Source organism: Apodemus sylvaticus, chromosome 21 (genome assembly GCF_947179515.1).
Source record: "Apodemus sylvaticus chromosome 21, mApoSyl1.1, whole genome shotgun sequence".
Lineage (NCBI taxonomy): Eukaryota > Metazoa > Chordata > Mammalia > Rodentia > Muridae > Apodemus > Apodemus sylvaticus.
The window spans coordinates 34,261,108-34,276,107 of record NC_067492.1 but is presented as its reverse complement, the minus strand read 5'-3'; the positions used below and the strand labels follow the sequence as shown (position 1 = coordinate 34,276,107).

Sequence of the window (15,000 nt, the reverse complement as noted above, 5' to 3'; positions counted from 1 at the left end):
AGGGGGGGGGGAGAGAGAAAGGAGACCAGTCAAAGGGGGGTTCAATTGTCGAGGTCTTGTTTAATTTTCCAGGGTACACAGGTTTTAAGCTTTCAGAGGAAGAGCTCACTTCGAGGCAAGAACAAAGGAGGGAGGGGCATTCTTGGCAGTTTCAGCAGGAAGAGATAAGGGCCGTCTGGTGGAGACATCTGATGTTTGCAGTCTGGAGCATCCAGTGGTTATCTCAGAACTTCCCTTCAACTGGCAGTTCATGGGGAGAGGCTCTTCTTTGTTTTACTCAGGACCTTTGCCCTGCCAGCCCTCCGGGCTGTTAGTGAGGGTCCATTATGGCTTCCCACATTTCCTCCCTTTCCTTATATTAGAAGTGGTAAGGTCTGGGCAGAAATACTGGCCAAGGGGGCCAGACTGTGTAGCCGTCTCTGTCTTAGGATCGACCTCCCTATCCCCAGCCTTACCCGTCGTAGGGTTACCTTGTCATCCTCAAAGTCCCTTGTCTTAGGTTGGTCAGGGGATAGAGGAAGTTGCCCTTCCTTAAGATGGCTACCTTGGGTCAGCTCCCCCTCCAGATAAGCCCAGGGATGAATAAGTGGAAGCCAAACAGAGCCTCATTAAAGGAGCTTATTGAAATTGAGCCTCTGCTTGGCGGGCACTGCGGTTGTTTCTGCTGAGCTGTCTTGTCTCTCGGGGTCCATCATTTCCGGTGTCCAGTGGATGATACTGTACTGAGACATAATTCTTGGGTAGGATGGAATCTGTTTGTGATTTAATGAAGCGGGTTAATCATTGAAAAGCCCAGGGACCAAAGGAGATTAACAGTAATAACCCTATGAGGGGTCCTAGAATAGAAGGTAGTAGGGTGGAAAGCTATGGGGTCGTGGAGAACCAATTTTTATACCAAGACTCCTGCTGTTCTCGTTCTCTTTTGTGTTTCTCTAAACTCTCTTTTCCTCTCCTCAGACTGTCATCTACCAGTCCTGTCTTGTCCACATAAACACAGCATTCTTCCCTTAAGGCTGCGCAAAGTCCTCCCTATTGTCGGAAGAGCAGATCAAGTCCTTTCCTATTTTGTAATACTACTTCTGATAAGGAGGCAACAGAATCTTTTAAATTGGCTAAACCATCTCTGAGTTCGGCCAGGTCCTTATCAATGGCAGCACTAAGTAAATAATATTGTTGTCGATTCTGTTGCGAGGTAACAAGGGAGGCAATGCCTGTGGATGTCTTAAAGAAAATAAATGGCAGGCCACATTCTATCTGCTCTACATTTGAAATCTGTAAAATTTAAATATATGGCCTTTTGACACCCTGAAGGGGGGTAATCAGCAGTAGCCAATATCTCCCCTTTGATCTGTTTATAATTTGTTTAATCTTCAGCTAAATAAAATTGCCATGCAAAGAGGGATGTTGAGTCCATAGTTATCTGTGGTATCAGCATTAGTAAGAAGCATCCAAAGGTGTTGAGGGCTGTGGCCATTTTCTATGATTATAATCAGCATCATTCTTTGTCTCAGCATTAGCATACTCTGGCAGCTAGCATGTTCCTTCGGCATCCTGCAGAAAAAACACAAGCATGCCCTCCTCTCTACACTCAGAGAGATCCCTAGCATTAAAATTTTAAATTTTTTTTGTGGTATATAGAGATGTGATTCTCCCTTCTTTTATTATAAAAATATTCTTGTAAAGTTCTATGGGCTTGTTCTATAATATCTTGTCTTTGCAAATTATGAGGAATCTCAGTAATATGACTAATATCAAATTGTTAATAAGACATCTCAATGACTGACTATAATAATCAGTTATAATATTTGTTTTTATCTGATTTAGAACTTTTAGTATTAAAAATAACATATGTAATGACTAATTTTATTTTATATTTTGTTTTTTTTGTTAAAACAGTTATAACTAGAAAGCTTGAAAAACTGTCAATAGTCGTATGTATATTTTTTGATTAATTTTTTGAATTGTATTTGTATAAATAATTGTAAAAGTTAAGAATTAGTAGCATTAAAAAGAAACAATTTCAAGCAATTGTAAGCCATGAGCTATATATGTATATTATTAATATATAAATAAAAGTTTGATTTTTAACATTTTAAAAAGAACAGCTACAGCACCCAATTCAATTATCTGTGCTGAAGCAAGGGAACACTCAAAAGAATAAACATGTGATCGAATTATATGAGCTTTACTCCCATAGTAGATGAATTTTTATAGGATGCATGTATAAATCTATAACAATATAAAAACATTTATAGAGGCAAATTTTTAACAATTTCTCTTTTAGATAACAATTATTAATTTTGTCAAAAAGGCTTGTCATGTAATAGATTAACAATTAATAATAATTTGATTTCTGTTTAAAATAAGGAAGAAACATTTCATCATGCTCTTAAAACATTTCTTTTAAAAATATTTTTATGATTTTATTTTGTAACACTTTATTATTACATCAGATCTTTATTGGAGGTTGTCAAAACCTTATTTGGAGAGATTTTATATTAATGTTCTCTTTGTTAAGGAATGGAAGTGAGCATATATCATAAACTGTTGACAAATACTTATGGTAGCTTTCTCTACGTTATGTCTCTCAGTATTTATTTTGCATCTATCTTGAGAACATCAGAGGCTTAAATGACAAACTTAAAGCAGTGTCTTAGCCAAAAAATTTACCTTAACACCTTTTGAAAATCATTTTCTTAAAAAATTTAAAAGCCCATTGTTAAGAGCAAGCCATTTCTTGAGGAATAACTTTCTAATGAAAATCTTTTATTGGTTTTTTAAAGTTAGCTTATGCTCCTTTAAAGTTAGAAGTAAATGCTTTTCTAATTATCAATATTCACAAAGCAAAAAACATCTTTTAAAATCTATAATAGTTTTGTATGTAGTAGGCAGGCCAAATTTTAATGCCTTCATAATTTTTACATAGCTTTATTACCTTTTACAGATCTAAGTTTGAACTTTATTTTGGACCACATCTGTATGAATCTATTAAAAATGTTCTTTTGGCCAGAATCTCTCTAAGTGAGGCCTGCAAACAAAACTGCATCTCTCAAGCCTCTGCAGCTTTGAGCAGCTTTGAGCTTTGTATTAACTCAGATGTAAATCTCCTGATCTGAGTTTGTTATCTCTAAGGCCAGACCTACACCCACTGGTCCTGCAAGGAGTAGCCTGTAACCAGACCCCATTGTATGGAGGTCAAATAACAAAAGGGACCTGTAATATCAAAGTATAACTACAACTTTTTGAAAGCAAAACCCAGTTTTAAACAATCTTTTCTCCTTAAAATTAATGGCAAACACATTATTTTCATATTGCAAAGTTTGTCCATTATCTTGTGTTTGAATGTATGACAGTGTAACTTATTGAAGAGACATTATTTTAAATCTTATTTTTTATAAGTCCAATCTCCAGGCCAAGATTCACACAAAACACCATGCCAATTTAGAAGCATCTTAGAGGCCTGCATTTCCTGTGTTGCATCATGCCACATGTAGCTAGTTAAGATGGCTCTGACACTGAATCACCAGTTTTAAACTAACCTTTTCTTAATAACCCTATACCTTTTAAATCATAACCAATGAATTTATAACTCTATAGTCAAGATATGTAAAACCTTATACCATTAAGACCAAAATAAAAATGAAGCGATCATACAAATCTCATAAATAAATTTAAACCATATATATATATATTTTTTTTTTCTAGCTGTAACTTCAGGGGAATAAAGCATTTTGAACCCAATCATCATCATGATAGAAAATTTTCTAGGAGAATTAACCATTTCCACTTGTCCAGCTGCTGGCTCTTAAAGAAGCAGCTTTTTCTCCAGCTGTGTTTGACTCCTACCTTAGAATGTGAGGCACCTCAAATTAGCCTCCTCTGTGTAAACTGCAATTGGCAGGACTGCCAGCAAGATAACACCTTTTTACCACTTTTTTTACATAAAACATAAAAACAACCAATCATTCAGCCAAACAAAACAATGGACAACACAAATTGACACACATATGAACAAGTTTTGGTGCACCAAAGACAAACAACAGATAGCAAGGGAACTTGATGTCCCAAAGAGATCCAAATATCTTAACCCAAACTAAGGAGATCTCCAGTAGGTTTCAGAGAGAAAACAAAACCATCTCCTGTTTTCCAACGATTTTTTTTTTTTTTTGATACTGTGTCCTACACATAGGAAAACTGCTTTTCTGAAACCTGCTTTTTCTCTTGTTTAAGATTTAACAAGGGGGAAGAGGGATGCCTAACTGAACACACATACCTGTGGAGAGAGGTGGGAGGGGAGGAGAGCCCAGGAATTTCTCTGCAGTCCAGATCTTACATGCTGCCCGTGAGTGGTTTTTGCTTTTGATCTCTCTCAGCAGCCTCTGACTTCCAAAGAAAAATTTCTCTCTCAGAGAAAGCTCAGCTGGGGCCAGCTGGATAAATTCCTCAGGTGTCAGCCAGCCCTCAGGAGAAGATTCTAAGTGCCAAAGTGAAGGGAGCAGTCCACCCATAGGCTGTGACTGTGAACTTTAATTCTTCTAAAATGTTAAAATCAAGGGGCTTGTTTTGGCTCTGGCTTTTTCTAGGCATTTGTCTTTGAAATAAATCTTGAAGTTAGAGTGACCATTTGTTCCTTGTAGCTCCTTTAAGGTCCTCGTTCGCACTCTGAATGAGCCCCCAGTAACTAAAGAATGTATCAGACACCGGTTTACCGGTTTTCAGAATCTTATTAATTTCCTTACCACCCTTATCTCAAGTTAGCGGGTGAATATCAGGTCCATTTAAAATTAACCAATGACATTTATCATCGACAAAACAAAAGAACTTAATTAAACCCTTTGTTCTTAACTCTTAGTCCTCTCTCCCTGAATTAATGCTTGATTCCTCCTATGAAACATGCCTCTTTAGCCTCGTTTAATAATTGTTTCCCTATGACAATCGGACGACAATGTTTGGCCACTTACCTGCCCCTCCAGCAACGCAGGAGCGATGCAGTCTGCGGGGTCTTCCTTTTTCCGGGGTTTCTCTGTTGTCCGGTAGTTGACATACTTTGGGTCCCTGTTCAGGCGCCACTATGACCTGTCCATCACGCCCAGTTATTCAGGGTTCCGAAGGGGTGCTACCTGAGGGTCAAAGGTGGGGGAGAGAAAGGAGACCAGGCAAAGGGGGGGTTCAATTGTCAAGGTCTAATTTAATTTTCTGGGGTACACCGGTTTTAAGCTTTCAGAGGAAGAGCTCACCTCGAGGCAAGAACAAAGGAGGGAGGGGCATTCTTGGCAGTTTCAGCAGGAAGAGATAAGGGCCCTCTGGAGGAGACATCTGATGTTTGCAGAGTCTGGAGCATCCTGTGGTTATCTCAGAACTTCCCTTCAACTGGCAGTTCATGGGGAGAGGCTCTTCTTTGTTTTCTTTAGGACCTTTGCCCTGCCAGCCCTCTGGGCTGTTAGAGAGGGTCCAGTATGGCTTCCCACAATTATAGATGGTTGTGAGCCACCGTGTTGGTGCTGGAATTTGAACTCATGACATTAGAAAGAGCAGTCAACACTCTTTCTGATGACTATTGAGTTATCTCTCTAGCACCTGGATGAACTCTTAAGTGTCCAGAGGACAGTCATTTAAAAGAACAGTACCTTTTATTTAAAACTTGATTTGTATTTGCATAAATAATTGTAAAATTTATGAATTATCAGTATCTAAAAAGGAGCAATTTCAAGCAATTGTAAGCCATGATATATATATATATATATATATATATATATATATATATATATATATATAGGCTATCAGTATACAAATTAAAAGCTTGATTTTTAACATTTTAAAAATAGCGGCTACAGCATCCAATTCAAATATCTGTGCTGAAGCAGGGGGAAACTCAAAAGCATAAACATGTGATCCAATTACATGTGCTTCTCTCCCATAGAAGAGCTGTTCATAAGTACAGTAGATGCATTCTTTATGGGATGCATGCATAAATCTATAGGAAAATACAAAGGCATGCATAGAAGCAAATTTTAACAATTATCTTTTGGATAATAATTATCAATTTTGCCTACAAGGATTGCCATGCAATAGGCCAAGTATCAACACTCGGCAATGACCAATTTGATTGCCATTTTAAATAAGGAACAAATGTTTCATCAGGTTCTTAATACATTCTTTTTAAAATGTTTTTATGAGCCGGGCGGTGGTGGCGCATGCCTGTAGTCCCAGCACTTTGGGAGGCAGAGGCAGGCGGATCTCTGAGTTAGAGGCTGGCCTGGTCTACACAGAGAAACCCTGTCTTGAATAAACCCAAAATCCAAAAAACCAAAAAAAAAAAAAAGCTTTTATGATTTTATCTTATAATATTTTATTAACATAGCAATAGCTTTATGTTAAACCTTTATTTGGAGATGATAAAGGGTGACTCTACATTAATGCTCTCTTTACCAAGGAATTGTTGTGAACACATAACATAAACAACTGATCACAGTAGCCTTCTCTACTATCTGTAAAGTTAGTTGTCTTTCACTAGTTAATTTGCATCCACCTTGAGAACAGAGGTTTAAGTCCTCCTGTGGTAAGCTTAAAAAATTTTAAAGCCCATTGTTAAGAACAAAGGCTTGTAATAAATTTCTGTGAATAATATATACTGAAAGATTTAAAATCCTAGCTTTTTGTGTTGAAGTAGAGACAAAACATTTTTTTCTCACATAAGGTAAGGCTATCAGCCATTCTTTGAGGAAAAACTTTCTAATGAAATTGCTTTATTGGTTCTTTAAAATTAGCTCATTAGAAGCAAATGCTTTTTACAATTATCAGGATGCAAAGCAAAAAACAACCTCTTAAATCCATAATAATTTTGTATGGAGTAGGTGAAGGGAGTTGGGACTTTTCAGAATCTATAGTTGAGGCAGTAAGCAGACTTAGAGCCCGTGCACGCTGGACAAGCTATGCACACCTATAATCCCAGCACTGTGGGAGGCAGAGGCAGAGGCAGGTGTATTTCTGAGTTTGAGGCCAGCCTGGTCTATAGTGTGAGTTCCAGGACATCCAGGGCTACACAGAGAAACTCTGTCTCAAAAAAACCAAATCCAAAAAACAAAACAAAAACCAAAGCCTAATTTCTAGGATATGAATTACGTAAAATATTTTGCCAGTTTAGAAGGATCTTCAGAGGCCTGTTTTTCCTGGGTTGGGTCATGCCACGTGTTGTTTCAGATGATTCCAATCCTGAGTTACCAGTTTTAAATTAACTTTTTGTTACCAATGTAATAATTTTTAATCATGTCCAATAACTTATAAGCCAATACTCTATAGTCAAGACATGCAAACATACTTATACCTTTAAGACCAATCAGAAACAAAAATGAAGCAACTACACAAATCTTATAAATTTAAACCAAACATTGGTTTTTTCTTTTTTTTAGCTGTAATTTCAAGAGACAAAGTACTATGGACACAACAATCACCTTTGAAGAGATTTTTCTAGGAGAAATGACCATCATCCTACTTGCCCTAGAATTTGAGAAGCAGTTGGCCCTTTTAAAAGCAGCTATTTCTCCAGCTGTGCTTGACTCTGAGCTGAAGGTGGGGCAGCTTAAATGATCCTCCTCTGTGTAAACTGAGACTGGATTAAGAGAGGACCACCAGCAGATACTAAAAGTTTTACCATTTTTTTCTTTTTTCTTTTTCTTTTTCTTCTTTGGGGCTGAAATAAAAAGACAGGCGGGCAGAGAAATAACAAGCCAAGACAAGTTTTCTGATCAAGGCTCAAAGTTTAATGGGGGGTCTCCAAATATATAAGCAGGGGGAAAACCCTTCCCCCAAAGGCTGGAAACTCCTCAGCAGAATCGGCGTGCCTCTCAGGAAACTGCAGGTCCTTGAAGAACAATGGGCTAGAGCTCCACCCTGGGTGGGAAGTCTGAAATTCCCTTTGATGCCTGACAAGTGCATCCACTGCTGCATATGCAGCTGGAGCCCCGTGCACTCCTTGATTGATGGTTTAGTCCTTGGGAGCTCTGGGGGCGCGGGGGTGTCTGGTTGGTTGATATTGTTGTTCTTCCTATGGGGTTGCAAACGCCTTCAGCTCCTTCAGCCCTTTCTGTAACTTATGGAGGTGTTTCTTCAGCTGAGGCTCCCTCCTTCACTGTATGTCCCACTGGCATAAAGATAGGCAGCACAGACACTTCAATTAGCCTTTAACCTTCACTGTACAAAAGGGTTCTCCCATATTTCCCTTCAAGTGCTTTGACCATATTTGCCTTCTCATAGTCTCCTCTTCTCCTTCTCCTCCTTCTCGTTCTCCTTCCCCTTCTTCTTCTTTAAAAAGATTTATTTATTATTATATGTAATTACATGGTAGCTGTCTAAGGATGCCCCAGAAGAGAGTGTCAGATCTCATGACAGATGGTTGTGAGCCACCATGTGTTTTCTGGGATTTGAACTCAGGACTTTTGGAGAGCAGTCAGTGTTTTTAACAGCTGATCCATCTCTCCAGCCCTGATACTCCTCTTTTTTCTCCCTCTTCCACTAAATATTTTAAAAAAAATATTATTTTAGAGAATTTCACACATGAATACAATGAAATATGACCATATTTATCTGGCATTTCCCCGTTTCTATCTTCCTCTTATATCACTGCTTCTTTTTCTCTCCTTCGATCCCTAATGCTGTCCTAATGCTTCTGCTGGCACCTCTCTTAAAACACTGTTGTGGTTTGTTTATGCTTGGCCCAGGGAGTGGCACTCTTACAGGGTGCGACCCTGTTGGACTAGATGCGCCATTGTGGGTGTGGGCTTTAAGACCCTCACCCTAGCTGCCTTGAAGCCAGTATTCTGGTAGCAGCCTTCAGATGAAGATGTAGACCCTTCAGCTCCTCCTGCACCAGGCCTGCCTGGATGCTGCCATGTTCCTATCCCAGAGTCCTACAGTAGATCACAATTGACATCACATAAGGATGTTTTCACATGAATTCTCTTACAGGACATTCCTATTCACACTGGAAACACCATTATTTAAAACACTACTGCTAGCCAGGCGGTGGTGGCACACGCCTGTAATCCCAGTACTCTGGGAGTCAGAGGCAGGCAGATTTCTGAGTTCAAGGCCAGCCTGGTCTACAGAGTGAGTTCCAGGACAGCTAGGGCTACACAGAGAAACCCTATCTTGAACCCCGCCCCCCCAAGGAAAAAAAAAACCAAGACAAAAACCAAAAAAAATCCACTACTGCTTATATTTTTTACTTTTCCAAAGGCTTAAAAATGAGTGAGTTGGGTATATTAAATTTGTCATTTAAAGATGTACAAGTAATACTGGGTGATGCCTTTTAAGTCATCACTCTGGAGGCTGGGACAGGGTTCCAGGACAACCAAGGTTACACCTGGAAACCCTTTTGTTGAAAAACCAAAACCAAAACCGAATCTGAAACCAAAACGGAACTCAAAACCAAAACCAAAACTGAAACCAAAACCAAAACCGATACCGAAACCGAAACTACAACGGAACTCAAAACCAAAACCAAAACCAAAAGTTCCTTCAAAAACTTACTGAGGCCTCAACGCGTGTTTTCCACTCTTCTTTGCTCCCTCATGTTCTCTGCCTGCCTGGCAAGCCTGTCTGCCTTCAAGGCTTCTGCCAGTCTCTGCCTGGCTTTCTTTACCTTCCAGGTCTGTCTCAGGATGTCTGCCTTAGTTACTTGAATGCAGTAAGATGGTGACAGATGAAGGGGCAGTGGCATTGTTACCCCTTGACTGGAGAAAGAAGGTGACAACTGAAGAGCCACTTGCTCAGTCTTTTCCAAGCATGGGGGTTGGACAGAGGTGGCTTCTCCAGGAGTGAGCAGATCCTCAATACCACTGTGGTTGTTGGCTTCATCCTGCATTCCCAGTGCAATTCTTTCTATGGGGATGGTAAACTTCATTGGACATGATAGGCCTCCTTTACTGTCTCCAACTTGATAGTTCTGCAATCTCTTCAATGCACAGAGCTGTGTGGGTTTCTTCAGCTGAGCTTCCTCTCTCCTGTACCTGGTTTTATTCTCAGGGTGTGAAGTTATTATGGTCACAGGTTTTTGAAAGATGCAACTAGTCATCCTCCGAGAAAGTATGGACGTAAGACTATCTTTGTGTTTGGACTTTATCTTCTTTGGGGCAACCTGGATCTGTCTTCTTCTCTTTTGTAATTTGTTGGGTATCATACTTCTTGTGTGTCTTCCTATCACGGGCTGGCTTGAAACTGAGTTTCCTGAAGGCCTCTCCAAGACTGTAGAGTTTGTCCTAAAGGACCGCAGAGATGCAGACAAGTGTTGAGTTGCTGGAACCGGCAATGTCTTTCTCACCTAATCCTCCCCAGATCTCAGGGTCACAGGATTGTAGAATCACAGGATCACGGAGACAGGCGGACTCTGAGGAATTCTGACACAACCAGGATCACAGGAAGAACAGGCTGCAGTCAGATATATCCAGGGCAGGTAGCAAGTCTGTAGTCCAACTCCCAACAATGGTCAGTAGCAGCTATGAATGGAAGTCCAAGGATCTAGCAGTTGCTCAGTCCCGCAAGGCAAGCAGAGGAAGAAGTGAGAGTGAATTTTCTTTCTTCCAATGTCCTTATATAGGTCTCCAGCAGAAGGTGTGGCCCAGATTAAAGGTGCGTGCCACAGATTAAAGGTGTGTGTCACCAGGCCTGGATCTGGGACTTGCTTTGTCCCAGATGACCTTGAACTTAGAGATCTCTCTGTCTTAATCTTCTGAGATTCATAGCCACTATGCCTCAAGATCTCCATGCCAAGATCCAGGTCAGAAACTTGTTATTTCCCAGCCCAGATCAGATTAGGTACCAGATTAGGACCATATGTGAGCCTTCCAATTCTGGATTGTAGTTCATTCCAGATATCATCAAGTTGACAACCAGGAATAGCCATTACAATCTACCCCTTGTCATCTTGACACAAATAATATCTCATGTCCATATGAAACAATAACAAGGTCATGAATACTCCTAACATGTTATAACTATTCCTGGTACAATTGCAAACACATTTGTAAATTTACAATGGGGCATTGTCCCTTGCAAACATTCTTTTAGTGTCTCGACTTAAATACCAATTGATGTTAAAGGAATTGGAAGAAAGACAAATGTATTCTTAATTTTTTTAAAGATTTATTTATTTATTTTTATTTATAGGTAAGTACACTGCAGCTATCTTGAGACACACATAGAAGAGTGCATCGGACCCCATTATAGATGGTTGTGAGCCACCATGTGGTTGCTGGGAATTGAACTCAGAACCTCTGGCAGAGCAGTCAGTGCTCTTAACCGCTGAGCCATCTCTCCAGCCCCGACAAATGTATTCTTAACAAAGTAACACAGAAGCATTCATATTACTTTATAATCCTCATTTCTGCAACTAGTTACATGTCCTTAGCTGGAATTTATAACTACCTTCCTTTACTACCCTTTCTGTATTTCCTTCACTTTAGGCAAACAACTTAGTAGGTCTTGGCTCTTTTCCTGGAGAATTGACCCATACCTTCATTCTTGAAGGGTCTGTGCCCTTTGCCATCCTGCTTGGATCAGGGTGTTGTAGTTTCCCATGGACTTTAATCACAGGACTTGGTAGTACTAAGAGATGCCCTAAGGGATCTCCTGTACTCCAGACATAATCCTGCTCACCTCCATTGTGGAGAGACAGTCAAATTTCCCATGGTAATCTGGATCCTAACATTGTTATTCCTCTCTAGCCTGTTGGTTTAAGGTTTTAGAAGCCCAAAATAATCAGGGGAAAGTCTAGGCTTCCAGTTCAATGCAATGTTTGTTGTGGCTCCTTTTTCTGTAATAATTCCAGCCTGTGTCAAGTTGACACACAAAACCAGCCAGTACAATTGGCCCCTTGTCTACTTGACAGACAAACACATCACTATTAACCTTAACCCTTACTTTCTTATTCATCAGTGTACTGGCTGACTTTGTGTGTCAACTTGACACAGGCTGGAGTTACTACAGAAAAAGGAGCTTCAGTTGGGCAAGTGCCTTCATGAGATCCAGCTGTGGGACATTTTCTCGATTAGCGATCAAGGCGGAAGGCCCCCTTGTGGGTGCTGCCATCCCTGGGCTGGTGTTCTTGGGGTCTATAAGAGAGCAGGCTGAGTAAGCCAGAGGAAGCAAGCCAGTAAGAAACATCCCTCTATGACCTCTCCATCAGCTCCTGCTTCCTGACCTGCTTGAGTTCCAGTCCTGACTTTCTTTAGTGATGAACAGCAGTGTGGAAGTGTAAGCTCAATAAACCCCTTTCCTTCACAACTTACTTCTTGGTCATGATGTTTGTACAGGAATAGAAACCCTGAATAATACAATCCTCAAGATCTAAATAATGTTAAAAGTCCCACAGTCTTTACATATTAAAAGTTCAATCCCTTTAAAATATCCAATACTTTTTTTTTAAATTCAAAGCCTTTTAGAAATTCAAAGTCTCTTAATTGTGGGTTCCACTAAAATACTTCTTACTTCAAGAGGGAAAAATATCAGGGCACAGTCACAATCAAAAGCAAAGTCACTCCAACTGTCCAATGTCTGGGATCCACTCACGATCTTCTGGTCTCCTCCAAGGGCTTGGGTCACTTCTCCAGCTCTGCCCTTTGTAGCACACACCGTGTCTTCTAGGCTCCAGCTGCCTGTACTCCACTTCTGCTGCTGCTCTTGGTGGTCATCTTATGGCACTGGCATCTCCAAAACACTGCTATCTTCTGCTGTAACTAGGCTTCACCAATAGCTTCTCACAGGCTCTCTTCATGGTGTCAAGCCTCAACTTCTATGCATGACCCCTTCAGTCCTGGGCTTTCAACTGCAAGTGAAGCTGTATCTTCACCAACAGCCTGCCATGGCCTCTCACAGTGCCGAACCTCAGGTGCTCTTCATGACTCCTTCATGCCTTCAAAGCCAGTACCACCTAGGTGACTCTTACACATTACCAAGTTCAGCCACCGCACAAGGTACAACCTTGGCTATCTCTGGAACACAGCCTCTGTGCTCTCAGAAAACACTTCCCAGAAGATTTCGCCTCAATGATGCTGGTCTCTTCTTAATCACTGCTAATTTCTTAGCTCCAGCTAACCAGCATCGATAGTCCCAGGCTGGCCTCAAACTCATGATCCTCGTACCTCTGCGGACTTCAGCAAATCCTACTGTTGTGCACCATCGCAACCCAATCACACATGATATGCACTCCCTGATAAGTGGATATTAGTCCCAAACTCCCGAATACCTAAGATACAATTGGAAGATACCATACGAAGCTCAAGAAGAAGGAAGACCAAAGTGTGGGCACTTTGGACCCTCCCAGAAAGGGGAACAAAATACTCACTGGAACAAACGTGGAGACAAAGTATAGAGCAGAGACTGAAGGAAAGGCCACACACACAGAAACTCAATCCCTTGACTTCAAAGTAGTAGGTACACACGTGAAAAACATCAGGAGGATTTCAGGAAACCCAAGGGGAGACGTTGGGAATATAGTGATTAGAACCTACCGCAGGCATTGTCGAGAGAAAGTAAGGCTCTCTTTGCTTGGAAATGAATGATAAGTGAATTCATGGAATCGTACATGTTTGGAAGAACAAGATTTTTTTTATAAGTCAGTATTTTTATTTGTGAACTAATAAAATGATTACAACCAAGGAAAGCTATCTTAAATAGTTCTTGGACAAATATTTCTCTGACACATTGATTAGCAAAATAACACAAAATAGTCATGGTGTCTATCAAAATAACTGAGGGAATGAGAAAGAGGGATGGATTTGTCTCATAAGACCTTGCTAAGTGGCAGCTGAGCAGGCATATGTCTTGCTTAACACCATAATTACCGTACATAGATTCCTGGTCTGGATATGAATTCACATAAAACAAATTTAGTATGATGTTTAAAGTTCACTCAATATGACTAACCCAGCAAAGCCTAAGAGCTTTCACATTCACTCTGTCTTTTGACAGTAGACAGCAAAGCTTCCAACTCTTTTGTGATTTGCTCTCCAGTGGAAAGGAAGAAAGCTGGCAGGCACTTCAGGGCTCATCACTGCTGCAGCAGAGTTTGGAGTCTGTACTTGTGCTGGGTTTTGTCTCTTGGCTGTTAGTGCAGTTAAGATGCATTTTGGTATGGGAAAGCTGTCATGGTTTAGATGTTGCCCAATAGCGCTGGTTTGTACAGGTGATCTTTTGGTTTGTTACTTATACTCTCTCTGGCCCCATCCTACTGGTTTACTTGATGTATAATAAGCAGACTCTGGTTTGGGGAGTCAGGAAGATGGCTATCTTTCCTCATGGTAACTTATCCCTTCTGACCTTTCTCTCTTATCCCGAGATGAGCAGCCATGAAGGAGAACAACACAAACTTAATTCAGAAACAATGGTAACTCAATTTCTGGGTGCAACAACTAACACCTAATCTTGTAAGCCTTACTAAAATCAGACCCCTTCTGCATCTGCCATGATGCCGGGAAACTCTAGCAGCTACATCTTAACCCTCTTCTGTCCCAGCTCCAAAAGGTTTGGAAGAACAAGACTTAAATTTCTCTACCATTAAGGTTATGAGAGGTCAGACTGGTCTACATAGCACATTCCTGAACATCCCTAGCTATTTATTGAGACATTTTTTCTCTCTCCCTCTCTCCCTCTCTCCCTCTCTCCCTCTCTCCCTCTCTACCTCTCTCCCCCTCTCCCTCTCCCTCTCTCCCTTTCCCTCTCCCGCTCCCCCTCCTCTGTTTTTTTTTTTTTTTGAGACAGGGTTTTTCTAGATTTGTTTTTTTTTTTGTTTTTTTGTTTTTTTTGTTTTTGTTTTTGTTTTTGTTTTTGTGTTTTTTTTTGAGACAGGGTTTCTCTGTATAGCCTTGGCTGTCCTGGAACTCCCTCTGTAGACCAGGCTGGCCTCGAACTCAGAGATCTGCTTGCCTCTGCCTCCCAGAGTGCTGGGATACAGGTGTGTACCACCACCGCCCGACCGAGACACTTTCTCAAACAATACAAATCAAA

At 40.6% G+C, this 15,000-nt stretch overlaps 2 protein-coding genes across 2 annotated transcripts in view; both read right to left on the bottom strand.

Moving 5' to 3' along the window:
- Nucleotides 1-5,044, bottom strand: part of LOC127672117 (methyl-CpG-binding domain protein 3-like 2B) — a 13,324-nt gene extending 8,280 nt beyond the window's left edge. Inside the window, exon 1 of the mRNA XM_052167318.1 lies at nucleotides 4,962-5,044. Within this exon, the coding sequence (XP_052023278.1) occupies nucleotides 4,962-5,044 (83 nt within the window). The remainder of the gene's footprint in view (nucleotides 1-4,961) is intronic.
- Nucleotides 5,045-9,535: 4,491 nt separating this feature from the next.
- Nucleotides 9,536-15,000, bottom strand: part of LOC127672116 (methyl-CpG-binding domain protein 3-like 2B) — a 13,388-nt gene continuing 7,923 nt past the window's right edge. The window contains exon 2 of the mRNA XM_052167317.1: nucleotides 9,536-10,256. Within this exon, the coding sequence (XP_052023277.1) occupies nucleotides 9,536-10,256 (721 nt within the window). The remainder of the gene's footprint in view (nucleotides 10,257-15,000) is intronic.